This window comes from Sus scrofa, chromosome 7, assembly GCF_000003025.6.
Source record: "Sus scrofa isolate TJ Tabasco breed Duroc chromosome 7, Sscrofa11.1, whole genome shotgun sequence".
Lineage (NCBI taxonomy): Eukaryota > Metazoa > Chordata > Mammalia > Artiodactyla > Suidae > Sus > Sus scrofa.
Genome location: NC_010449.5, coordinates 53708371 through 53734510, shown reverse-complemented (window position 1 = coordinate 53734510; position 26140 = coordinate 53708371). Strand labels below are relative to the sequence as shown.

General features: G+C 50.3%; 1 protein-coding gene across 6 annotated transcripts in view; it reads left to right on the top strand.

The window, feature by feature from the left end:
• SLC41A3 (solute carrier family 41 member 3) overlaps nucleotides 1–26140 on the top strand; it is a 68903-nt gene that overhangs the window by 6523 nt on the left and 36240 nt on the right. For 5 of the 6 annotated variants that reach the window (XM_021098942.1, XM_021098940.1, XM_021098938.1 and 2 more), the window contains 2 exons: nucleotides 4789–5076; nucleotides 16977–17084. In XM_021098942.1, coding sequence (XP_020954601.1) covers nucleotides 4822–5076; nucleotides 16977–17084 — 363 coding nt within the window. In that variant the 5' untranslated portion in view covers nucleotides 4789–4821. Of the gene's footprint in view, nucleotides 1–4788; nucleotides 5077–14273; nucleotides 14486–16976; nucleotides 17085–26140 lie in introns of those variants that run through there. The other variant, XM_021098944.1, reaches the window with a different exon arrangement.

Here is a 26140-nt window from a genome sequence, read left to right as displayed (position 1 = left end):
GCTATAAACTGCCCTCTTAGAACTGCTTTTGCTGCATTTCATAAGTTTTAGATTGTCATGTTTCATTGTCATTTGTCTCTAGGTATTTTTTTATTTTCTCTTTAATTTCTTTAGTAATCCATTGGTTGTTTAGCCTGCAGGTATTTCTGTTTTTTGCTGTTTTTTTCCTTGTACTTGATTTCTGTTTTGTAGCATTGTGGTCAGAAAAGATGCTTGATGTAACTTCAGTTTTATTAAATTTACTGTGGCGTGATTTGTGGCCCAAGATGTGATCTGTCCTTGATAATGTTCCATTTGCACTTCAGAAGAATGTATATTCTGCAGCTTTCAAATGGCATGCTCTCTAAATATTAGTTAAGCCTGTCTGGTCTAGTGTGTCATTTACAGCCTCTCTTTCCTTAATGATTTTCTGTCTGGATCATCTGTCCATTGTTGTAAGTTGGGTATTAAAATTCGCTGCTATTACTCTTACTGTTGATCTCTCCTTTCATGGCTGTTAGGATTTGCCTTATGTAATGACGTGCTCCTTATTGGGTGCATATGTATTTACAGTTGTTATGTCTTCTCTTTGGATTGATCCTTTGATCACTTTGTAGTGTCCTTCTTTGTCTCTCTGGGACTCCACATTTCCTGGACTTAAGTGAGTGGTTCCTTTCCCAGGTTAGGGAATTTTCCAGAATATCTCTTCAAATATTTTCTTAGGCCCTTTCTCCCTCTTTTTTTCCTTCTGGGACTGTTATAATGCGAACATTGGTATGTTTAACATTGTCTCTGAGGTCTCTTAGACTGTCCTCATATCTTTTCATTCTTTTTTTTTTTTTTTTTTGGCTGCACCTGTGGCATATGGAAGTTCCCAGGCCAGGGACCTATGCCATAGGTGTGGCAACACCAGATCCTTAACCTGCTGCGCTGGGCCAGGGATCAAACCTGTACCACTGCAGAGGCAATGCCAGATCCTTAACCCACTGCTCATTCTTTTTTCTGTGTTCTCTTCCACAGCAGTGATTTCCTCCACTCTGTTTTCTAGCTCACTTATTCCTTCTCCCTCAGTTATTCTATTGATTCCTTCTAGAGCATTTTTCATTTCATTTATCGTATTGTTCATATTTGTTTGTTCTTTAGATCTTCTAGCTCTTTATTAAAGATTTCTTGTTACTTCTTTTTTTTTTTTTTTTTTGTCTTTATGCCTTTTCTAGGGCCGCTCCCATGGCATGTGGAGGTTCCCAGGCTAGGGGTCCAATCGGAGCTGTAGCTGCCTGCCTACACCAGAGCCACAGGATCCAAGCCGCATCTGCAACCTACACCACAGCTCACAGCAATGCTGTATCCTTAACCCACTGAGCAAGGCCAGGGATCGAACCCACAACCTTATGGCTCCTAGTCGGATTCATTAACCACTGAGCCACAATGGGAACTCCAGTTTCTTGTTACTTCTTGATCTTTGCCTCTGTTCTTTTTTTGGTATCTTGGATCATCCTTACCATCATTGCTCTGAATTCATTTTCAGGGAGACTGCTTATCTCCTCATTTGGTTGGTTTTGTGGTTTTTATCTTGTTCCTTCATCTGAAACATATTTTTCTATCTTATTTTGAAAAGGGAGATGGGGCGGGGATGGGGCATGAGGGCTGACCTCAGGTCCCAGGGAGCAAACATGCCCAGACAGGAGGTGGACCAGAAATCAGACATGCAGGAGGGGTGGAACACGGTCTGGGCTAGTGGGCCAGCCCTAGCAGAAGCCTCTTTTGGGGCCTGCAGGGACATGCTTGGAGAAAGGGGCTGCAGTGGCAGCCCTGCCCCTCGCATGCTGCTCATGATGGTGCTCAGCCTCCATGGCTGCCTGGGGCCTCCTACACGAATATTCACAGTTGTAGCACTCTGCCCTTTAGCCTTTCCTGGCTGCCGCTGCCCAGCCAACTGCGATTCTGCCCTCAGTCTGTTCTCTGATCCTGGTATTCCAGCACTCAGCCCCCCATATCAGTGGTTGGGAGTCTCAGCCTGGGGTGCACAGGGCAATGGCAGGAATCCCCAGTGTATGTCTCATTCTGTCCCGCCTGCCACAGGCTGACCATGGTGCCTCCTCCAGAGCACTCTTCCTGTCCCTACTGACCTCCGACCTCCCCTCTAGTGAGGGGACTTCCTGGGTGCAGGAGTCTCTCCTCCCCTTCAGCACTCTCCCAGGGTGCAGGTCCTAACTTGCTTCCACTTCTCTCTTTTTTCTTTTGTTCTCCTTCCTACCCAGTTTCATGGAGTGTCCTCTTGTCCTTTCAGGTGTTTGTGTCCTTCTGCCAATGCTCAGTAGGTGTCTTGTAAGGATTGTTCCATTTATAAGTTTATTTCTGATGTATTTGTGGGAAGAGGTGAGCTCCCTATCTTTCTATTCTACCACCATCTTGATCCCCCCATTTTATATGTTGAAAAAAACACCCACAATCTAGAATGATGATTTTAAAAAATGTATATATGTAGTGGAAGTTCCCGCTGTGATTCAGCAGGTTAAGGATCCAGCATTGTCTCTGTGGTGGTGCAGGTTCGATCCTTACCCTGTGCAGTGGGTTAAGGATCTGACATTGTTGCAGCAGTGGCATAGGCCAGCAGCTGCAGCTTGGATTTGATCCCTGGCCTTGGAATAACCATATGCCATGGGTACAGCCAAAATAAATAAATAAAATAAAAATGTAGTGTGTGAGAGAGAGAGAGAGAGCAAGAGCTTGTACCAGCACCGGATCCTTAACCCACTGAGTGAGGCCAGGGATTGAACCCCCATCCTCACAGAGACCAGCTGGGTTCTTAACCTTCTGAGCCAATGGGAACTACTGTTCTTCATTTGTTTTTTTCTTTTCTTTTTTTTTTTTTTTTCCCTGTTCTTAACAGTTCTTTATTCTTCCTGCCCTGATCAGCTATTGAGCTCCTCCAGGGAAATTTACATTTTAGCTATTCCATTTTGCAACTCCAAAATTTCTGTCTGGTTCTTTATAAAATAACTATCTCTTTAGTGATATTCTCTATTTGATTAGACTTCATTTTCATACTTTCCTTTAGTTTTTCAGACATAATTTCATGAACGTATTTAGAATAACTGATTTAAAGCTTTTGTCTAGTTACTCTAGATGTTTAAAATAATACAATGTGACAACCCTGGAAAGCAGATTCTCCTTTTTTTCCTCAGAGTTTCTTGTTATTGCTGCTTGTTATAGCTGTTGTTTGTTTCATGACTTTCCTGAACTAATTCTTTAGTCTGTTTTCTCTTGTGTGTGGCACTGACTCCCTGATTAGTGACTGGTGGAGAGTTCCTTGAATGTCCTCCCTGGAGCTGCTGGGTCTCCCAGCCCTTGTCTAGGGGGCTCTGTGTGCACCTGGTAGCTTTGGCTCTCAGTCCTTAGCCTTCAGGCCCTGCTTGTGTTAAGCCTCCAGATTAGCCAGAGGTGAGAGCTTGGGTCTCCTTGAGTATTTCTTGAGCACATGCTCAGCCCAAGCTGGGTGCCTTCTAGAGTCCCAGAAATGTGTGGGAGCTTTTCAAAACCCAAGTGGGTATCTCATTCCCCAGCCTTTCCTTTTGGGATTTCTGGTTACAGTATTGTTAATCCCAACTGTTACCCACTGCCTCAGATGGCTGTGAAGTCCTCAAGGAAAGGGTTTTTATACAAAGTGAACCACAAGTCAGGTGAAATTCAAGTCTGCAAATGGCACCTTCCAGGGAGCTCCCTGGTGGGTCCGATGGTGGCAGTTCTTCGGGAATGAGGCTTTGAAAGGGCTCTGGTCATTCTTTTCTCTCCAGGTGGCTGGCTTTTCAGGTTGCTGCCGAGCTGGAGCAGGGGCTGGGACTAAGGCAGGTTAAGGCATGACAGACGCCGTGGTGTTGCCACTGCCGTGGTCACTGAGATTCAACATTTTTTCTTGAACAAATACTCCCTGCCTTGCTGCAAGCCTTTTTTTTTTTTCTTTCTTTCTTTCTTTCTTTCTTTCTTTCTTTCTTTCTTTCTTTCTTTCTTTCTTTCTTTTTGATGGTTGCACCCGCGGCTTATGGAGATTCCCAGCCTAGGGGTCTAATGTGAACTGTAACCGCTGGTCTGCACCACAGCAACACCAGATCCAAGCCACATCTGTGACCTACACCACAGCTCACGGCAGTGCCACATCCTTAACCCACTGAGCGAGGCTAGGGATCAAACCCACAACTTCATGGTTCCCAGTCGGATTAGCTTCCCCTGCACCACGATGGGAACTCCTGCAAGCCTTTGATTAATTTTCATGGTTCTAAAAAAGAAGATTCTGACAGTGTTTGTCAGAGTTTTTATTGCTTTTGTGGAGGAGAGAGTTTTCAGAAGTCCTTATACCTCCAGTTTTGCTGCCTGCAATTCATATACATTTAACGCTCTCTTCTGTATATATTTTTTCCTCAAATATGTGAATATTAAATTAACAGGAGTTCCCACTGTGGCGCAACGAGATCAGCAGTGTCTCTGGAGTACAGGGAGACAGGTTTGACCGCCACTTGACACAGTGAGCTAAGGATATGGCATTGCTGTAGCTGCGGCTCAAATCTGATCCCTAACTTGGGAACTTCCACTCACTGCAGGGGCAGCAAAAAAAGAAAAAATAAAAAGTAAAAACAGTTGTAATAAGGGGTTGTGGGAGGCCGTGTGGAGTAGGCACGCAGGGAAGGGCTGTGGGTTTGCTGGAATGCGGCAGCCTCTGCTGGACGGAAGGGCCTGAGTTCTCTCGGGCTGTCAGTCCCGCGTGGGGTCAGGAACTCTGCCCTCCTACCCTTGCTGTTTTGTGTCCCCCAGGTTAAGGCTGCCAGGGGACCCAGCTGTGTGCGGATGGATGGGACAGAGGCCCGACAGCGGAAGCCAGAGGAGCTGGGGCTGCCACATGTCCTCAGCACCGGAAGACCCCCTATAGTCTCAGAAGATGGACTGCTTAGTGTCCCCGAGAGCGAGAGAGTGGCCCCTAAACCACTGGGGCTGGAGGTCAGCAGGGAGACTGCCTTGTCCATCGGCCTTCAGGTGGCACTGCCTTTCGTGTTCGCAGGCCTCGGGCTGTCCGGGGCAGGCCTTCTTTTGGACTATTTCCAGGTAAGAAAGGACTGAAGCGGGTGGTACTGTCAGTGTCGACCTGGAGTGTAGACGGCTACACCTTGTGTCCGGCTTGAGGGACCAGGGGCAGGGCCTTCTCAGATGCCACTCTTCTATACCTTGGGCAAGATTCTTTTACGTACTGATGACAGAGACTCAATATAACCCAGGTTCAGCTTTAAAAGACAATTACTAGCTCATCTAATTGAAATATCTGAGGGTTTGGTTACAGACCCCCGTGCGTAGATCCCATGCATGTGTGTATTTATACACATGTTGGTTTATATGTGTGTACCTGTATAACTACACACCCCCGTATGCAAAAATCCCCGCCTTTCACCCCACTGGTTGATGAGTTACACTAGTAACTTAGGAGCCAGACTCCAGAGCAGAAGGAGCTGGGCCTGCATCTCACCTTTGTCACTGGCACAAGCTGCCCTCTGAACTGGAGACAAGGGGACCTGACCCTAACAGCTCTTCGGAGGGCCTGGCGTCGGACACCCCCATGTGTGTTCATGGCAGGAATTCTTCTTCTACCACAGGTAGTGCTGTGCTGATCACTAAGAATCTACACAAAAACAGCAACTCAGAAAGATAAGAACTAGAAATCCCTATCCAAGCGTTTCTTTCGTGTGTACATTGGTTGTCTCTGCACCCGGGGGTGGGCCCGCCTCGTCTGCCCTTCCATGTGCACCATCTCCAAGTTCTAAAGCTCTGTGCATTTTTTCTGCTGTCTCTGGGATAAAATCCAAACTCCTAAAACAGCATCCGCATGTCCTGGGCTCACCTGCTGAGTCAGGACAGTTCAGCCAGATGTCCAAGAAACCTGGCCTATGCTGGTTAAGTAAAAAGGAAATACACACTTTCCCCAAAGGAGATTTTTCCAGGATGGGTGATTCTGGGGTGGAAAGCGATGTCTTCACTGGCCAACAATGAGTCCCAGTGACCTCAGGGAGACAGCAGTGAGTGATGGTCAGAGTGAGATCTTAATGCTCTGCTCAAGAATTGAACCTGGGCAGCCTGGATGAAAACCAGGAAGCCCAGCCACTCGACCAGCTAGAGGCTAAAAGCAGAAGTGCCCTGATTCTTGTCCCCATTGAAATCGAGAATGTTTCAAGGAGGCAGAGGCTGTAAAAATGGGTATAAAGTTTATTGTTAGAGTCACAATACAGCACGTGGGAGAGCACGCAGAGGAGTCTGTTTATCTACAGCAGAAGCAAAGCAGTAACACACACCGGAGGAGTGCAGGTGCAGGCATCCCCCAAATGAGGAGCACCAGAGAGACGATTTAAATCATTTATGTGGGGCCGTCCTTCTGGGTCTCTGTTTTCCTTTGGCCGGTTGCCTTGTTTTATCTCTCACACCTGACTGGCCCAGGGCCCTCCCCAACACGCCTGGGCACCATTTGGCAAAGATGGATTCCAGAGCAAAGATGATGGGAGGGTTTATCAGAATTGACCATGCCTGGCATTCCCTCCCGTTTGACCCCTAGGGGTCTTTCTGCACAGATGTAATTGGGGAGGTCTCCTTGACCCGGGAGTGATCGATGTGGTCGTCTTATCTTTTCTGTCCAGCAGAGCTCAGCTCCCGCTATTAACTTTCTCCTTGACGTGTCAGAGGGAAGCAAGGCCCAATTTACTTGGCCTGACGCGTCCCAGCTGTTCTCAGCCCAGAACCCCATCCACCTCCTACCTGGCCAGGACCCAGCGTCTTCGCAAATCCTGCCTCGTCAGCCTCTGTGGCTCAGCTTTGACCTAGAATCACATCGTGTCCCAAGTTAGAAGGGCAGGCCATGTTCTGGTTCCTCCTTACGCACAAGGAAACTTCCTGAAGAACCCCAGCTTCTCACTGGCCAGATTCAAGGCGCTTCCTATGTCAAAGCCAAATGCCCGCCGAGGGGACAGAATGGCCATGAGTGGCTTGGCCTGAGTCGCGGTCAAGGGGTGGGTCCCGTGCCCCGGGCCTCCGTCTCCCTTCTCACTGCCTGCAGAGGGTCTCCCGGGTCCTCCGGAGCCCTTCCCCAGGTGCCCCCGTCATCTCACTTCCTGCGAGTGTTCCTTTCATCACCTCCTTCAGACGAGACTCCCTGAGCATGGAGGTGTACTTTTTTTTTTTTTTTAAGTATTTTTTTTCTGGAGGAGTTCACGTGCCCCAGTGTTGGACAGGTCCACATGTGCACGGGGATGAGATGTCCTCCTTGCTTGTCCCCAGCGCTTGCTTCTCTGCAGCAGCCATCAGGTCTCGTGTTGTCCTGACCACGGACGAGGTATCTGCACCCATACGTCTGTGACTTCACTCTCCCCGTTACCACGTGGTGGCACCTACGCTGTTGCGTGCTTTGCCTTTTTCACTTCACAGTTTATCTGAGACTCTTCTTTATATATATGTTAAGAGCTGCCTCTTCTGAAGGGTTGTTGAGTATCCATCCCGTAGGGCGGACATGCGGAGTTTGTTTCCGCGTTTCTCCTCTGATGCGCTCTTACGTCTCACTGGCTCAGGCTGCTGTGACAAAGCCCAGAGATGGGGGGGGTGGGGGTGGTTTAAGCAGTGAGCATCCATCACTCACAGTTCTGGAGGCTGGACATCCAAGTGCGGGGGGCCTGCCCCTGCCGTGTCGGTGACCGTCTCTCCCTGCGTCCTCATGGGAGTGTCCCTGTGTCCCCAGCTAATTTTCCCAGCCGAGCCTGTTGGATCGGGCACCCACGTGACTTCTGTGAAGGTCCTGTCTCCAAATATACTTGCATCCTGGGGTACCGGGGACTAGGACATCAGTTTGGGGGTACAGATCAGCCCTTGACAACTTAATGTGGTATTGCTAACAGTGCCATGTCCTTTCCACAGCTGAGCAAATCACTAGGGTGAATTGTCCCAACACGAGGGGCTGGGTCTGAGGGCACAGCATTTGCGACTGTGGTGCACGGGGCTGCTGGGCGCACCTGCTACAGGGTTATTTTCTCCTCTGATCTTTGGCAGTTGGGAGGGTGGAGGATGACCATCCTTTCGGCTGGTGGCGGTGGCGAGCTGTCCTGGAGCTTGGGACTCACGCAGGCTCCCTGTGACCCACAGCTGTGGCCCAGTCAGCAGCTCCAGGCCCCATGAGGCTGCAGCTGAGGGTCCGTGTGCTGTGGCCTCCATCCCGACTCCTGCATGGCGAGGGCAGGAGCTAGTCCTTCTCCTTGGGCGTGTCCACTGCGGGTCGGGCAGCTCTGCCCAGGTCAGAGCTGGAGAAGGGAGCCATCTGTGGGTGAGGTGGTCACAGGAGCAGCACAGGGCTGCTAGATGCACCAAGTCCCTGGTTCGGCTCATCCTGGAGGGTTGTGATTCAGAAGCCAGGGTCACCGGGGCCACCTGCAATGTGCCCTGCAGTGGGACTTGGTTTCTTATCGGGAGTGAGAGGTTGGATGTGTTTGGATGCTCTGTTGATACCCTTTGCCCATATTTCCCTGGAGCAGTTGTACTGATACCTCAGGGCTCTTTGTCTGGGGAAGGTTGGCCCTTCAGTTGTGAGTGTGTTTCCCGTGCTTCCATTTATCTTTTAGCTTTGCTTGGTGTTTGTGGCTGTGCGTGTATTTTTTATGTAATTAGATTAACACACTTTGTTTTTGTTTTTTTTTGTTTGTTTGTTTTTTTGTCTTTTTGCTATTTCTTGGGCCGCTCCCGCGGCATATGGAGGTTCCCAGGCTAGGGGTCGAATCGGAGCTGTAGCCACCGGCCTACGCCAGAGCCACAGCAACGCGGGATCCAAGCCGCGTCTGCAACCTACACCACAGCTCATGGCAACGCCAGATCCTTACCCCACTGAGCAAGGGCAGGGACCGAACCTGCAACCTCATGGTTCCTAGTTGGATTCGTTGACCACTGCACCACGACGGGAACTCCAACACACTTTGTTTTAAGGCCTATGTCCCTCTTAGCAATACGGGTGCTTTTACGCAGCTTCTCTGCTCCTGAGGCTGGCCCAGGGTGGCACCCAGCGCAGGTCACAGCCACCTCTCTCGGAGGAGGAAGGTCCACTTTCAGGAGCCTGCTTTTTGCGTTGCGCATGGCGGGCCTAGAACCAGTGGCCTGCAGACATGTGCGGGTCTACAGAGGGGTCAGAAGCCCTGGGTAAAGGGGTGGGAAGGTCACCCCTTAGCAAAGACGCGGCACAGCCTGGAAGGGCCGGACGGGCAAGTGGGCAGCTGGGCTGAGGTGGCTCCGGGTCACGGGGGTGGGGCTCTCATGTGGCCAGTGCCTCCTCTGCAGGGGTCCGGTGGGAGTGGGGTGGTGGGAAGAGGGGGCTGATGGAGGAGCTCCTCCTGCCGCAGGGTTGTCGGGGCCACTGAGCATGTGTCCTTACAGCACAGGGGGCCCTGGAGGGCAGAGTAAGCCTGCAGGGGCCTTGGGCTGTGTGCTGTCACAGGGGCAGGGGTGGGGCCCTGGTTTCTCAGAGGGAACCAGAGCCCGTTGCCCCCCTCCCACCGCTGCTGTCCCCACCATAGGAAGGGCTCCTTATCCTCAGACACAGGGCAGGGGGTGCTCAGGCCTGCTACCCATGTCACAGTGGCACACGGACCTCACACCGCATTAACGCTGGAAGCCTTGACACCAGCCTAAAGCCAGTGGCGATTCATGTGGGCCCTTGACCAGAGGCCCTGTGGGTGCAGGAGTGCCTCCCCTGATGACCACGTCCCCAGCACCTGTGGCCATAGTGACGCCTGGAGGTGTCCCCTTGTAACCTCATAGGAGTTGGAGGAAGAACCACTGTGCCTCTTGGTTGAGGGCCAGCCTCTGGGGTCTTCCTTTGGAGTGAGGCGAGGGGTCCTGAGAAATGAGACAAGGGAGTCTCGGGAAATGAGGTGAGGAGGTCTTTCCACGGAGTGAGGTGAGGGGTCCCAGGAAGTGAGGCGGTCTTGGACGTGGTGCTATGGCCCTGGGACAGACAGACGTCAGGGAGTCCTGTGTGTGGCGTGTCTGGGAGGTGGGTATTCCGAGGTCTTACCCTAAAGAGAGCTTCCGCCGGACACCCATGGCATGCACAGACCTCCCCAGTTGATCCCAGTGGGCTGCCTGGGAGCCACCATGTGTGGTGGGTCACCTCCTGAGTCCCTGTGGCATCCAGCAGGACTGAGGACGGGGTAGGGGCTGTGTGGGAGCTCAGTCCACCCTGTGTTAAGGCCACCCTGGTAGCTGTGCCTTCCAAGGCCCAACAGGCTGCCTGGTTCAGAGAACCCACAGCCAGGGTCTGAGAGAGCCAGTTGGGTGCCCGCCATCACTGCTCTGGGATGGGCCGCGCAGGTGATAGGGGAGGTCTCTGGCAGCAGCTTAGAGCCACTGGTGGTCCACGGGGCCTGGGGGCTCTTGAGGAGTTCTGTCTAGCAAAGGGGTCTCTGGGGGCCAATGGGGGCCTGCTGGCTTTAACGCAGCCTCTTGGAGGGGCCCATTTGGGAGGTGGGGGAGTTTTCCAGGTGCAGGTAAACAGGCACAGTCTTCTTTGTCCAGGAAGGCAGTTGCCTCCAGAATCGTAAAGGCACCTGCAGGCTGTGTCTCCACATGTCGAGCGTCTCCAGGAGTTTGAGTGATGGGGCAGCCTTGCCCTGCCAGGAGACACTGGCCTGTCCTCTTTGGGGGCTTCTTTGCGAGTATTTCAGAAACACCCCATTAGCCTGTGGAGGGGCTGCCATCAGTGTAGCGTCAGCCCTGGGCCCTGGATGGGGGTGGGCAGCAATGGCCCCACCTGCAGAGACCGTGGGATGTAGCAGGTGCAGCTGCCCTGGTCTGGAGGAGGGGGGCTGACCTTCCAAGGTGAAGGTCAATGTGCTGAGAGGCATTGGACAGACACGTGGCGACGTGTAGGCACCCGTGTTCACTGGTCGCTGCCTGGGCAGTCAGTATCCTGGTGGTATTGGTGCTGGGGGTGGGTGCCAGGGCTGTATTCACCCCCTCCCTTCCAGTCAGGCTTTGTGTGATGCTTCAGCCCTGAAGGGCTATGTTGCCCTCTTGGGCCATATTAGCTATTTTGACCGGGCAGGGTTGGGGGCAAGGGGTCTGCCAGCTTGTAGGTCAGTTGGAAGCGAGAGTGCCAGATCCCAGACCAGCCCCAGGTGTGGCCAGATTACCGTCCTTCTGGCCTTGGGACCAGGCCCACACTTGACCTTGGGGGTAGGTGGTGATGCCTGGAGAGGCTGACGCACAAGCTGGCCAGCAGTTAGGGCTCCATCCCAGTTGGCGGCCTCTGTGTCAGGAGCTGGTCAGCCAGCAGAAAGCAGTAGGTGTAGCTGCCCAGGCGTCTGGTCAGACTTGGCCATCCTGTTCAAGATGCCAGCTTGCTGTGATGGTCTCCTTTTGACAGGCCCCCACCCTTGCATCATGGGGGTGGCTGACTGCAACACTGGACAGAGGGCATCAGAGTTTATCAGCCCAGTGGGGACACTGCCTCCTACGAGGGCCCACAGGGCTCGTGCTCAGGAGAGCAGACCAGGGGACAAAGTGCAGCCAGGCTACTCGAGGCCCTCCTGGTTTCACCAGATGTCGAGGCAGCTGATCCTGGTGATAATTGGGTTTTGCACAGCTCAGCCTGCAGGGGGCTGATGGGGTCCTCCCTGCTTCTGCAGTTCTGCATGCTCATCCCCACAACATGTGTGCCCCAGGGCCAGCACTGTGCTGGACCTGGTGGCAGGCACGGTGGCGGGCCTGCTCTTGGTATCACGGCCGAGCAGGGTGACAGAGGAAGGCAGTGGCAGGGACCATGTGCAAATGAGGAAGCAGAGCCGGGTGGCCAGCTGAAGCACCTTGGAGGGGATCAGGGTCAGAACTGCAAAGAAATCTCAGGAGGCACTGAAGCCAGAAGAAAGGGGTTGCTTGTCTGGGGCCCGTCCAGCTGCATGCCTGGGCACAGCATGGCCACATCCAGAGCAGGCCAGTCCAGAGGGGCCCTCTCCTAAGTGAGTTAGCTCCCTTGGACCCATCCACTTCTGCCACAGTTTTCTTAGAAGCGTGCCCTTTCTCCTGGCCTCCTGCTGGTTTGGATTCTGGTCTGAGCAGAGACTATACTCGGGAGCAGCTGCACAGAGCGCGGTAGGCAGCCTGCGCCGGGAGTCGGCTCTGATGCCCACGGGGCTGGGATGGGCACACACAGCTTCTCAGGGGCTTTGCTTTTCATTTCCAAATTGCGGGGGAGGTTGCTGTGCTTCTTGGCCATGGATGGAACTGAAATGCCTGCACAGGAAAGGGCACGAGGCGCTCAGGCTCCCGCGCAGCTGGACCATCATCCCTGCGGCCTGCTGTTTGGTGTGGCCTGTCCTCGCCTTGGGTCTTAAACAGGGGTCCCTTTTTGTGATTAGTCCTGTGCAGAAAGCTCTAAACACGTCTGTCCCGCCCACTGCCTTGGGAGTCTGCCGATGTCAGGCCCCGCTGTGGAGCTGGTTAGTGGTGCTGCCTGCGCTCCACAGATCTCGGCCCCATTCTCAAGAGGGCCTCACTCCAAGAGGCTTCTTGGAGGCTTAGAAAAGTGCTCAGTGTGGCCGGGCAGGCCTCACAGATGAGCAGGCACCGCAGTGGCCGCGGGCTGCAGAGGGCCTGGTGCAGGCTGAGCATGGCCCGTGATGTGGCCAGCAGGAAGGTCCTCCTGTGGCCGGCAGTACTTAACCATGTCCTGGAGAGAGGGAGGGCTCAAATGGAGATGCTTTTCCCCAAATCAGGAGGGGCCTTGATTGCTCAGCCACAGAGTCTAAACATCCTCAGGTAATGAATGGACAGCAGTGCAGGACACTCGAGTGAGCAGGTGACCTGGAGATATACCTTGAGATGCTGCATGATGAGTGTGTGGTGCTCGCAGGGGGCGATGGATTAGGAGGTGGCAGGGCCGTGGGCAGGTGGTGGGGAGGATGCCGGACGTTGGTCAGCGTGAGGTGAGGCCTAATCATCACTGAAGCAGGGGGCTGGGAGAGGGGCTCGCTGCAAGTGATGGTGTAGGCGGATGCTTGTCCCTGCTCAGGAAAGGCTGGCTTTGGCCAGAGGCTGGGGGAGAGCCTGGGCGTTGCTGGGCTACCCAGAGGGCCCCTTCATGCTGCTTTGCGCTGACCACGCCTCACTTGTGCTCCTTACAGGCCCATCCTTGTCTGATCACGAACTGCAGCTGAGAACAGCCTGCTGAGTACAGTGGCCCCTGCTCGAAGGGCACATGGTCCAGGGCCATCCACATACAGGACAGGACAGCTCCCACTGGCCACCAAGGGGGCCTCGGCCGGGCCTGTCCTGGGTGTGGGTCCTGTGTTCTTCTGAGCATCAGTGTCTCAGGAGGTGGGAGTGGAAGCTGCCAGGTCCCCGAGACCTGGGCCAGACCTGGACGGACGGAGCAGGGTCTCCTGTGCTTACAGATGAGAGACTGACAGACCACGGCCCCACTAGGTGGTGGGGCTCCTTCTGTGCAGCTCCGGGAGGGCGACCTGAGGAAATGAATTGGGGGAAGTGAGAGGAAAGATGCAGTGAGAAGCATGGGGGGCCTGGGGGGAGTCAGAGAAGGGGGGATGGGCTGGGCAAAGTCATGGGATCTGGGTGCAGATGGCTGGACTCTGGGCTGAGGGGTGGACTGTCTGAAAGAGGGCAACCAGAGGTGCCCAAGACGTGGGATCGAGTATCCACGCCTTGGCTTTAACTCCTACCGGCTGTGACCTACAATATTCAGCCTGCTCTTGGGCCTGGACCCTGTCCCTGACACAGTGGAAGCAAAGCGGACACACTCATTCCACATCAGGACCCTTCTCCTCAGGGTCAGGGTCATGTCAGGTTCTTTTTCCTCAGGGTCAGGGTTGAGCCGGTGCATCAGCCACCCGGACGCAGGTGCAGGGATGAGCCGTCCTCCGTGTGGCCCTGACCGTGTGGCCTCACGTGGCTCCATTTCTCTGGTCCCGCCTGAGCCATGTGGCCCAGACTGCTGGACACTGTCAAGGTCACTCTGAGGGACAGCGAGCCACCTCCAGGGAGGCTGGTGGGGGGCGGTCCTGGCAGATAGGCAGCCACTGTCTGCAGAGAACCTGATGTGGGGAGTGGACGCAGCTGGAGTGCGGCCAAGTCACATGGCCTTTGTTCCTCACTCCTTGCTCCGGTCTCAGCTGAGGGGCTGCTGGGAGCCCACGCAGCTGTGCCCGTGGGGGCTCCCGGTGGACGGAGGACGGCGCAGAGGGTGCCCCAGGCTTGGACGTCTGCCCCTAGGAATGTGGTCAGCGGCCTGGTCATGGTGGTCACCCAGTTGAACCTGGAGTTCCGCTTCCAGGGCCGAAAGCTACGCGGCTTCCGCTGTGAGCTAACCCGACGCCCCCGAGAGGTCTTCCCCGAGACCGTCCTCACCATCATGGGCCAGATCGTGGTGCCTGTTCTGCTGTCCGGCCTGGGCCTCCTGGGTGCCGGCCTGGTGATGAACACTGTCCAAGTGCGTATGGGGCGTCGGAGGGCAGCGCAGGGCCCGGGGGGGCCTGGAGACACGGGCAGATGGGCCTGGGGCGGGGGGGAGGGTCCTTCTGGGGCCTCAGCCTCTGAGGTGCGTGGATGCCTCTGACGACCCTCCAAGATCAGCCCCTGACCACCTTCCAGGGTCAGCCTGTTGGAGGTACAGCCGCCTGGGCCTCAAGCCCTTTCCGTTCAACACAGGCCGTTACAAGACCAGAGGGCTTTGAGCCCTGCTCTGCCATGCCCGCTTCCTGAGGGTGACGGGCACCACCACCCCCAGTCCCAGAACCTTGGCAGGCTGTCTGTGGGAGGACGAGGTCCTGAACCTGGATGGAGCCATTGGAGGGGCATTTGCTGGGAGACCAGGCGGCCTGTTGATGCCTTGGCTCCAGGGGCCTTGTTTGGCACCTCACGGCGCAGTGTCTGATTGTGAGAAGCTGGAGCTGGTAGGGGATGATGGGGGTGGGGGTGCAGTGTCTCCACGCTTGCATGTCGAGAACAGATGTTTTTATGAAACAAGCATTGCAGAGAGGCTGAGCCGACTTTGAAGGCCTCAATCTCGATCCCTTCCTGTCGGTCCATGCATGCATGCCCTTCTGGACCGTTCTGGGGTTTACATGCGCACGTGTGTCCCAGGGATGGGGACACTGCCTGGGTTGAACTGAACCAGCCCAGCCCTCTGCCAGAGCCACAGGTCATCGGTTCCTCCTCGGTTCGTTCAGCGTATTTGACTGAACCCTGAGCAGAAACAGACCTTCCAGTCTTTCTGGCTGCCCACAGATGCAGGGGGACGGGGACAGCGGGCAGGATACTTGGCTGGAGATCAGAGTTGCCTTAGTGGCTTCCAGGATGCGGAGCAACAGCACACGCTCCCAGCAGAGAGCTCCGTGTGTGCAGGTCCACGGACAGAGGGGGACAGGACTCACAGCTCAGTGGTACTGGTGGGAGGCTGAGGAGCTGTGCCTTCTACCTGGGCTGGTGGGGAGGGGGAGGGTGCGCAGTAGGTGGAGCAAGTTGGGGGTCCCTGGGGCGGGAGGGGCCCTCTGCTGGGTGGGACGGCAGCACCTCCACACCTGGTGACACAGTTCTTCTGGGCCCTTCGGAGAAGGAGTGGGTTTTGAACTTCACAGACTGAAGGAAAGCTGAAAGTACGCTGGTTGTGGCTCAGGTTAAGAACCTGACCTAGTGTCTGTGAGGGTTCAAGTTCGATTCCTGGCCTCACTCAGTGAGTTAAGGATCCTGCATTTCCATGAACTGCAGTGTGGGTCGGAGACATAACTCGATCCCAACGTTGCGGTGTCTACGGTGTAGACTAGCAGCAGCAGCTCCGACTCTACTCCTAGTCTGGGAGCCTCCATTTGCCACAGGTGCTACTGCAAAAAAGGAGAAAAAAAAAAAAAAGAAAAAAGAAAAAAAAGGTAAAGGGAGAGGCCAAGGAGAGAGAACCGAGAGCTGAATCAGGGGAGCTTCCTAGACTGGCGGACAGGAAGGTCCATCACAGGGCCTGGCTGACCCCTTGCGTCCAGGTCCTGTAAGACATGTTATAGGGCTGCTCCGGAACCTCCGGGCCCCCAGAGTAACTGGCTCACCCAGCCTCTCACAGCTCCTCACGGGGATGGGACCAGACCCCACCAGCCTTCCAGCTCACAGAGCAGCAGGGTTTCCAGGACCAGTTTCTGGTGTAGGGGCTGCAGATACACCGAGGGTCAGGGAGGCCACAGGTGGGTGTTAAAAATTGATGGGGGGGCAGTCCAATTGCATGTTAAACAGGTAGGAACAGTTTCACTTTTTTTTTTTTTTTGGTAATTTTTTTCTGGCCGCCTCTGGGCCACGTGGGAATTCCTGGGCCAGGGATCGAACAGCTCTAACTAGAGCCATAGCAGTCATTACACGGGACCCTCAACCTGTGAGTTAATGTTTATCTTGTATTGGAGGATTGTTGATTTACAGTGTTGTGTTAAGAATGGTTTCAGTTCATGAAGAATTTTTTTTTTTCCCTTTCTGTGTGATGGAGAGTTGGATGGAGACATGTTCCGTCAGTCTTGACAAACCTGGAGTTGCAGGTGATGCTCGGGCCTCAGCCCTGGAGGTCCCTGCCCCATCCTGGGCCGTCCCGCCAGCTCTCCTGTGAGAAATCCCACGGAAATCCCCCAGCTTTGAGCTTGGGGACTCACCCTGTTGCTGCAGACACGTGCATCCTGGGCAGAGCCTGTTTTCAGGCAGCACTGGCCGGTGGGCTTCGGGGGCTGCCTGGCCCCCAGTTTCCTGGCTGCCAGAGAAGAAGGGGCTCCTGAGGCTCCTGTTCACTCACCAGCACCAAGAAAGCTTAGTGATATGCTCTTAACTCTGCTCAGTTTAGAGCCACGTAATAAACTCTGTAGCCTACACATTCTCAGGGAGAGAGGACTTGTTGCAGCTTCTAGATGTCCCCGCGGGCGCTGGGCACTGGCCTTAACCAGCTTCTCTTCCTGCAGCGCTGGCCCGTGTTCTCGGAGCTCAAGGACCTGCTGACCTTAGTGCCGCCCCTAGTGGGCCTGAAGGGCAACCTGGAGATGACGCTGGCCTCCCGGCTCTCCACGGCGGTGAGTGGCGAGGGGCCGTGTGACCACCGCCCCGACTTGTGGGTGGGGGATGACTGCACACACGCTGGTGGGCATGTTCTGCCCGATCGCTGCTCCCAGCCATCAGCCTGTTCTTCTGCGGCCAGGCTGGACCACCGACCAGGGCTGAGCCCGGCCCCATGTGCCTGGACATGAGGTTGCATTTGTCCCCCAGCCCTGACCTGGCTCACACATGGCCCAGAAACAGAGGTGGGAACACAGGCCTGATGCAGGGTCTCAGAGGGGAGGGAGGTTTGTGACCTGAGTGACCTCTCTTGGGGGTGTTGGTCCTTGAATCCCTGACCCCATGGTGCTCTCTTCTGGGCTCTGTAACTGTCCTGGCTCCCAGCTTTGCCACCCTCCTTGTGCTCCCAGCCTCTAGGGCATGTAAATCCTTTTCCTCCTATTACGCGTGGCCTCTCTCTTTCTCTGTGCAAAGCCCGCTGTGCTCTGCTCCAGACATGCAGCTGGAGTGCAGAGGGTGAGGCCCGAGGCTAGGGAGGGAGGTAGGGGGCAGTTGGCTGAGCAGCAGCCCCCAAAGATGTCCACACCCTAATCTGTGGAGAATGAGACGTCCTTTATGTGGAGGAGGTCTCTGCACATATGATTATGGCCCTTGAGGTAGGAGGCAGGACTGCATTATCCAGCTGGGCCCAGTGTCGTCACAGGGGCCCTTGCAAAGGGAGGCAGAAGGCGTTTGAGATGAAAGAGAGGGCAGGAGAGGGAAAGAGAGTCCGGGGAGAAGACACGAGGAAGGGTCCTGAGCCAGGAAGTGTAGTTCTGCTGGGAACAGAGAAACAGATGCGCCCAGGGCCTCTGGAGGGAGCAGGGCCCTCGGAGCCACTCCTAGCCTCCAGGACTGCAGGAGGCCCCCTCTGTTTTGTTTCCACCCACTTGGTTTGTGATGATTTGCTACAGCATCGATGGGGAACCAGCGTGGCTAAAGATCTAGTGTTGCCGTGGTTGTGGTGTAGACCACAGCTGTAGCTCCAATTTGACCCCTGGCCCAGGAACTTCCATATACCACAGGTACTACAATTAAAAAGACAAAAGAAAGAAAGGAAGAATGTCTGGGTCCTCTACAAATAAAATGACAAAACTGTATAAAGGAAGGTAGAATTTAGAGGGAGATACAGAGTTCCTGGTTGGAAAAGTCAATGTCGTGAAGTTATCAGTTCACCTTGTTTTAGTTTAAAAAATTAATGCAGTTAGGAGTTCCCATTATGGCTCAGTGATAACAAACCCAACTAGTATTCTTGAGGACATGGGTTCCATCTCTGGCCTCGCTCAGTGGGTTAAGGATCCAGCGTTGCCGTGGGCTGTGCTGTAGGATCCTGCATCACTATGGCTGTGACGTAGGCCTGCAGCTGCAGCTGTGATTCAACCCCTAGCCTGGGAATCTCCATATAAAGGGCAAAAAATAAAATAAAATCAATGCAGTTAATATCAACATGCCAAAGAGATTTGGGGGGATATTTGACAATATTATTTTAAAATTTAGCTGGAGGGATAAATAAGTCAGATTCACCAAGAAAATACCACTAGGAAAAAGAAAGACTAATGGTAAAATTTGATTTCCAGATTTTAAAACATAATATAAAGCTATAGGAATTAAAATATTTTGAAACGTCTCAATTGATTTATCATAAAACAAAACATTCAGAAATAAGCTCAGACTTTAAAAATATAATCTGTTGTATAATACTGGCATCAGTGAAATGAGGATGGATTACTCCTAAATGATGCCGAGATAACTGACTCATTCTTGAGAAGCAATTTTTCTTTATGTCATACATATAATTTGTTTACTTTTTATTATAATTGATTTACAATGTTCTGTCAATTTCTGCTGTACAGTAAAGTGACCCATCATATATATATATATATATATATATATGTGTGTGTGTGTGTATGTGTGTGTGTATGTGTGTGTGTATGTGTGTGTATACACACACACACACACACACACACACATATTCTTTTTCTCACATTATCCTCCATCATATTCCATCACAAGTAACTGGATATAGTTCCCTGTGCTGTGCAGCAGGATCTCATTGTTTATCCACTCCAAATGCAATAGTTTGCATCCACTAACCACAAACTCCCAGTCCATCCCACTCCCTTCCCCTCCCCTTTGGCAATCACAAGTTTGTTCTCCAAGTCCATGAGTTTGTTTCTTTTCTATAGATAGTTCACTTGTGCCATGTATTAGATTCCAGATAGAAGTGATATCATATGGTATTTGTCTTTCTCTTTCTGACTGACCTCACTTAGTATGAGAGTTTCTAGCTTCCTCCATGTTGCTGCAAACGGCATTATTTTGTTTTTTATGGCTGGGTAGTATTCCATTGTCTATATGTACCACATCTTCTTAATCCATTCATCTGGACATTTAGGTTGTTTCCATGTCTTGGCTATTGTGAAGAGGGCTGCCATGAACATAGGGGTGCATGTATCTTTTTCAATTAAAGTTTTGTCTGGATATTTGCCCGGGAGTGGGATTGCTGGGTCATACGGTAGTTCTATATTTAGTTTTCAGAGGAACCTCCATAATATTTTCCATAGTGGTTATACTAATTTACATTCCCACCAACAGTGTGAGAGGGTTCCCTTTTCTCCACACCCTCTCCAGCGTTTGTTATTTGTAGACTTACTAATGATGGCCATTCTGCCTGGTGTGAAGTGGTACCTCATTGTAGTTTTGGTCTGCATTTCTCTAATAATTAGTGATGTTGAGCATTTTTTCATGTGCCTTTTGGCCATCTGTTATGTCCTCTTTGAATAGATGTTGAGGTCTTCTGCCCATTTTTCAATTGGGTTGTTGGCTTTTTTGCTGTTGAGTTGTATGAGTTGCTTGTACATTTTGGAGATTAAGCCCTTGTCAGTTGCATCATTTGAAACTTTTCTCCCATTCCATAGGTTGTCTCTCTCTCTTTTTTTTTTTTTAATTGTTTCCTTTGCTGTGCAAAAGCTTGTCAGTTTGATTGGGTCCCATTGGTTTACTTCTGCTTTTATTTCCATTGCTGTGGTAGACTGACCTGAGAAAACATTTGTACAGGTGATGTCGGAGAATGTTTTGCCTGTGTTCTCTTGTAGGAGTTTGATGGTGTCTTTCTTATGTTTAAGTCTTTAAGCCATTTTGAGTTTATTTTGGTGCATGGTGTGAGGGTGTGTTCCATTGATGTACATGCAGCTGTCCAGTTTTCCCAGCACCACTTCCTGAAGACACTGTCTTTTTCCCATTTTATATTCTTGCCTCCTTTGTCATAGATTAATTAACCATAGGCGTCTGGGTTTATTTCTGGGTTCTCCATTCTGTTCCCTTGGTCTGTATGTTTGTTTTGGTACCAGTACCACACTGTCTTGATGACTGTGGCTTTGTAATATTGCCTGACATCTGGGAGAGTTATGTCTCCTGCTTGGTTTTCGTTCCTCAGAATTGCTTTGGCAATCCTGGGCTTTTGTGGTTCCCTATAAATTTTTGGATTGTTTGTTCTAGTTCTGTGAAAAATGTTATGGGTAATTTGATAGGGATTGCATTGAATCTGCAGATTGCTTTGGGTAGTATGCCCATTTTTATGATATTCTTTGAGTCCAGGAGCATGGAATATCTTTCCATTTCTTTGAATACTCTTTAATTTCCTTGATTAATGTTTTATACTTCACAGCGTTTCAGTCTTTCACCTTGTTGTTCAGGTTTATTCTTAGGTATTCCATTTTTTGGAGTGCAATTTTTTTGTTGTTGTTGTTGTTGTTGTTGTTGCTATTTCTTGGGCCGCTCCAGCGGCATATGGAGGTTCCCAGGCTAGGGGTTGAATCAGAGCTGTAGCCACCGGCCTACGCCAGAGCCACAGCAACGCGGGATCCGAGCCGCATCTGCAGCCTACACCACAGCTCACGGCAACGCCAGATCGTTAACCCACTGAGCAAGGGCAGGGACCGAACCCGCAACCTCATGGTTCCTAGTCGGATTCGTGAACCACTGCGCCACGACGGGAACTCCTGGAGTGCAATTTTAAAAGGTATTGTATTTTTATATTCCTTTTCTAATATTTCATTGTTAGTATACAGAAATGCGACCGATTTTTGAATGTTAATCTTGTATCCTGCTACTTTGCTGAATTCATTGATCAGTTCAATAGTTTTTATGTGGCATCCTTAGGGTTTTCTATATATAGTATCATATCATCTGTATAGAGTGACAATTTTACCTCTTCTCCTCTAATTTGGATACCTTTTATTTCTTTTGTTTGTCTGATGGCTGTGACTAGGACTTCTAATACTGTGTTGAATAAAAGTCGTGAGAGTGGGCATCCTTGTCTTGTTCTAGATTTTAGCAGGAAGGCTTTCAGCTTTTCTCTGTTGAGTTATAATATTGTCTGTGGCTTTGTCATAAATGGTTTTTATTACATCAAGGTATGTTCTCTCTATACCCACTTTGGTAAGAGTTTATCATGAATAGATGTTGGATTTTGTCAAATGTTTTTTCTGCATCTATTGAGATGATCATGTGGTATTTGACTTTGCTTTTGTTAATGTGGTGTATGACTTTCATTGATTTGCGTATGTTGAACCAGCCTTGTGAATTTGGGTTAATCCCACTTGGTCATGGTGTATGATCTTTCTAATTTGTTGTTGGATTCAGTTGGCTAAAATTTGGTTGAGAATTTTTGTATCTATATTCATCAAAGATATTGCCCTATAGTTATCTTTTTTGGTAATATCTTTGTCTGGTTTTGGTATTAGGGTGATAGTGGCTTCAGAGAATATCTTTGGGGGTATTCCTTCTTCAAACTTTTGGAAAAGTTTAAGAAGGATGGTTATAAGTTCATCTTTTAATGTTTGGTAGAATTTGCCTGTGAAGCCATCTGGTCCTGGACTTTTGTTTCTAGGGAGTGTTTTTATTATGCATTAAATTTCATTTCAAGTGATCAGTCTGTTCAGTTGATCTACTTCTTGATTCAGTTTTGGCAGGCTGCATGTCTCTGGAAAGTTGTCTGTTTCTTCTAGGTTATCAATTTATTGGCATATGATTGTTCATAGTATTCTCTTATGGTATTTCTGCAGTATCCATTGAGATCTCTTTTTCATTTCTTATTTTGTTTATTCAAGTTCTTTCTCTCCTCTTCATGGTGAGTTTGGCCAGAGGTTTGTCATTTTTTTTTAATCTATTCAAAAATCAAGCTCTTGGGAGTTCCCGTCGTGGCTCGTGGTTAACGAACCTGACTAGCATCCATGAGGATTCGGGTTTGATCCCTGGCCTCTCTCAGTGGGTTAAGGATCCAGCATTTCCATGAGCTGTGGTGTAGGTTGCAGACTCAATTCGGATCTTGTGTTGCCATGGCTCTGATGTAGGCCAGTGGCCACAGCTCCAATTTGACCCTTAGCCTGGGAACTTCCATATGCTGTGGGTGCAGCCCTAGAAAGACAAAAAACAAACAAACAAACAAAAAAACCAAGCTCTTAGTTTTATTGATTTTTCTTTATTGTTTTTGAATCTTTATTTTGTTTATTTCCTCTCGGATCTTTCTGAGGAAGGCCTGTATCTCTATGAATTTACCTCTAAGAACTGCTTTTATGGCATCCCATAGATTTTGAATCGTGTGTTTTCATGATCATTTGTCTCAGGGTATTTTTTAATTTCCCTTTTGATTTGCTCATTGACCCACTGGGGTTTTTTTGTTGTTGTTGTTGTTGTTTTTTAGTAATATGTTGTTTAGTCTCCATGTAGTCAGTTTTTCCTTTTTTCTTTTCCTGTAGTTAATTTCTAGTTTCATGCCATTGTGGGCAGAGAAGATACTTGAAATAATTTCTCTACTCTTAAATTTGTTGAGGTTAGTTTTGTGCCCTAACACGTGGTCAGTCCCTGAGAATGTTCCATGTGCACTTGAAAAGAATGTATATTCTGATTTTTTAGATGTAATGTCCTGAAAATATCAATTAAGTCTAACTTTTCTGTTTGGTCATTTAGGATCTCTGTTACCTTATTGATTTTCTGTCTAGAGGATTTGTCCATTTATGTGAGTGGGGATTTAAGTCTCCTACCGTTATTGTATTCCTCTCAATTTCTCCTTTTTTGTCTGTTAGTATTTGTTGTATGTATCTGGGTGCTCCTATATTAGGGGCATGTATATTGACGAGTGTAATATCCTCCTCTTGAATGGATTCTTTTGTCATTAGATAGTATCCTTCTTTGTCTTTCTTCATGGCCTTCATTTTAAAGTCTATTTTGTCTGATACGAGTATTGCAACTTCTCCTTTCCTGTCTTTTCCATTCATGTGAAATATCTTTTTCCATCACCTCACTTTCAATATGCATGTCTTTTGCCTTAAGGTGGGTCTTTTTTAGGTAGTATATTGTAGGCTCTCATTTTTTATCCAGTCTGCCACTCTGTGTCTTTTGATTGGAGCATTCAGTCCATTATTGATAAATGTGTATTAATTACCACTTTTAACCTTGTTTTCCAGTTGATTCTTTGTTTCGCCTTTGCTCCTTTCTTTGGTTGGTTGGATACTTTATTTTATGCTGTCCTCTTCTTTTTACTTTTTTGCGAATGTAACGTTTGGTTTTGATTTGTGGTTGCCCTGTTTTTCAAGTATGTTATCCCCTTCCTATATCTGCTTGCTTTAGCCCAATTGTCATACAGGCTCAAACACATTCTTAAATAAAAAAATTTTTTTAAAAGTCTAGATTTTTCTTATTTTTCTTCCCCACATTTTATGATTTTGATGCCCTATTTTAGCATCTTCATGTTTATCCTTTTGCAGCAAATGGAAACTCCTGTTTTTCCTTATTTTAAATGATATTCTTGCTGGGTAGAGTATGTTGCAGCTTGGATCTTGCATTGCTGTGGCTGCAGCACAGGCTGGCAGCTGCAGCTCTGATTTGACCCCTAGCCTGGGAACCTCCATATGCCAAAGTTTCGGCCCTGGGTTGGGGGGGAGAAAAGAAAAGAAAAAAGTGGTAAGGAACCTGACTAGTATCCATGAGGATATGGGTTCAATCTGGGCCTCATTCAGTGGGTTAAGGATCCAGCTTTCCTGTGAGCTGCAATTTTTTCTCTTTTATTTCTTTTTGTCTTTTTTGTCTTTTCTAGGGCCACACCTGTGGCACATGGAGGTTCCCAGGCTAGGGGTCTAATAGGAGCTGCAGCCACTGGCCTACGCCACAGCCACAGCAACGTGGGATCCGAGCCTCGTCTGCGACCTACACCACCACAGCTCATGGCAATGCCAGATCCCCAACCCACTGAGCAAGGCCAGGGATCGAACCCGCAACCTTGTGGTTCCTAGTCAGAGCCATTAACCACTGTGCCACGACGGGGAACTCCTAATTTTTCCCTTTTAAAACTGTGAATATATCTTGCCATTCTCTTCTGGCCTGTAGTGTTTCTATAGAGAAATATGCTCGTAGCCTAATGCAGGTTCCCTTATTAACGCTTTGTTTTTCTCTTGCTGCCTTTAGAATCTTCTTGTTATCTCTAAGTTTTGCCATTTTTATTTTAATATGTCTTGGTATGGGCCTGTTTGCGTTCAACTTGTTAGGGGCCCTCTGTTATTCCTTATCTTGATGTCTGTTTCCTTTAGATTTGGAAATTTTTTAGCCATAATTTCTTCAAATGTATTTTCATTCCCCTTTTTTTTTTCTTTTTGTGGAACCCCTATGATGCATAGCTTGGCCCACTTTATATTAGTCCATTTCACTTTCATGTTTTTTCATTTGGTTTCTTGTCTGCTTCTTGATTGGGTGATTTCAATTATTCTACCTTCCCAGTCACTAATTCGTTCCTCTGCATTATTCATTCTGCTCTTCAGTGCCTTTAACTCAGCTCTCGTCTCTGCAAATGAATTTTCTGATTTTTCTTGACTCTTCCTTATATTTCCTAGTTCCTTTCTAAAGTATTTTGCATTACTGTTCACATCTGCTCTTAACTCCTTCATACTCGCTCTTAATTCTGTCAGTATTTTCACTATCTCCTTTTTGATCTCAGTGTCTGCTTCATTGTTTGCTCCTTCAGGGGTGTTCTTCTGTTCTTTTAACTGGGAATGGTTCCTGAGCTTCTTCATTTTGCTGATATTTTACCTATTCTGTGAGTTTAGGGAACACTGCTGTAGTCTCGGAGGGCTATCTATATGCGAGTGTGCCCCTGGGTGTTTTGTGAGGGCTTGCTATTTATTTTTGGTGTGAGGGCTGCTTTTTTGGATGCTTGCTGACTTGTTCCTCAGTGTGAGCAGGCTGGTATCCCATTGATAGGGGCTGCGTGTGCTCCCAGGGAGATGGGGGCAGTGGGCAGCTCTAGTGGCCAGGGCCTGCTTACTGGGCCCTTGATAGTTACAAGGACCTGCGGGAAGGTGGCATAGGCTGCTCCCATTTGCCGGGCCCTGGGAAGTGACAGTGACCCTCAGGCAGGTATAGGCAGCTCATGGGGCATTTGGCAGTGGCTGTGATAGGGCCTGAGCATTCCCAGGGGAGTGAGAGGAACAGCAGGTGGGGCTTGGTTGCAGTGCCCTCCCCTGTGCTGACCTCTGAGGTGACTGGGGCCGTAGGTGGAGTCTGTTCAGATGCCCATTGTTGGCGGGTCACACTCACCTCTGGAGTCCTGAGATGACTGAGTTTGTCCCCGCCACCTGTAGACAGCACAGGAGGTGCCTTGTTGCACTTAGCCCTGCCCTCTGAGAGTCTGCGTGTGGGCAGAGAAAGAGATTCCTGTGGTGGTCCACCCCTCCACCTTGTGTTCTCCCCAGCAGTGGCACCTTGCTTCTCCTGCTTCTCCTGCAGGCCCAGACCTCCTCCCTCAGCTGTGGCACTCTACTCCCCAGCCTGTGGTGCACCGCGTCCTAGCCCCTCAGGTTGTCTCCACACAGCCAACCCTTGTCCCCTCCCCGGAACTGATCTCCTGAGCCTGAGACCCAGCGCCCAGCCCCTGCCTGAGCGTCTCAGGCTGTGATGTCCGTCGGGGTGGTCCAGATGGTCTGTGTGGCTCTCTCTCTGTTTTGCCCGCCTCAGTCCAACCACTGTGCTTTTCTCTGTGGTT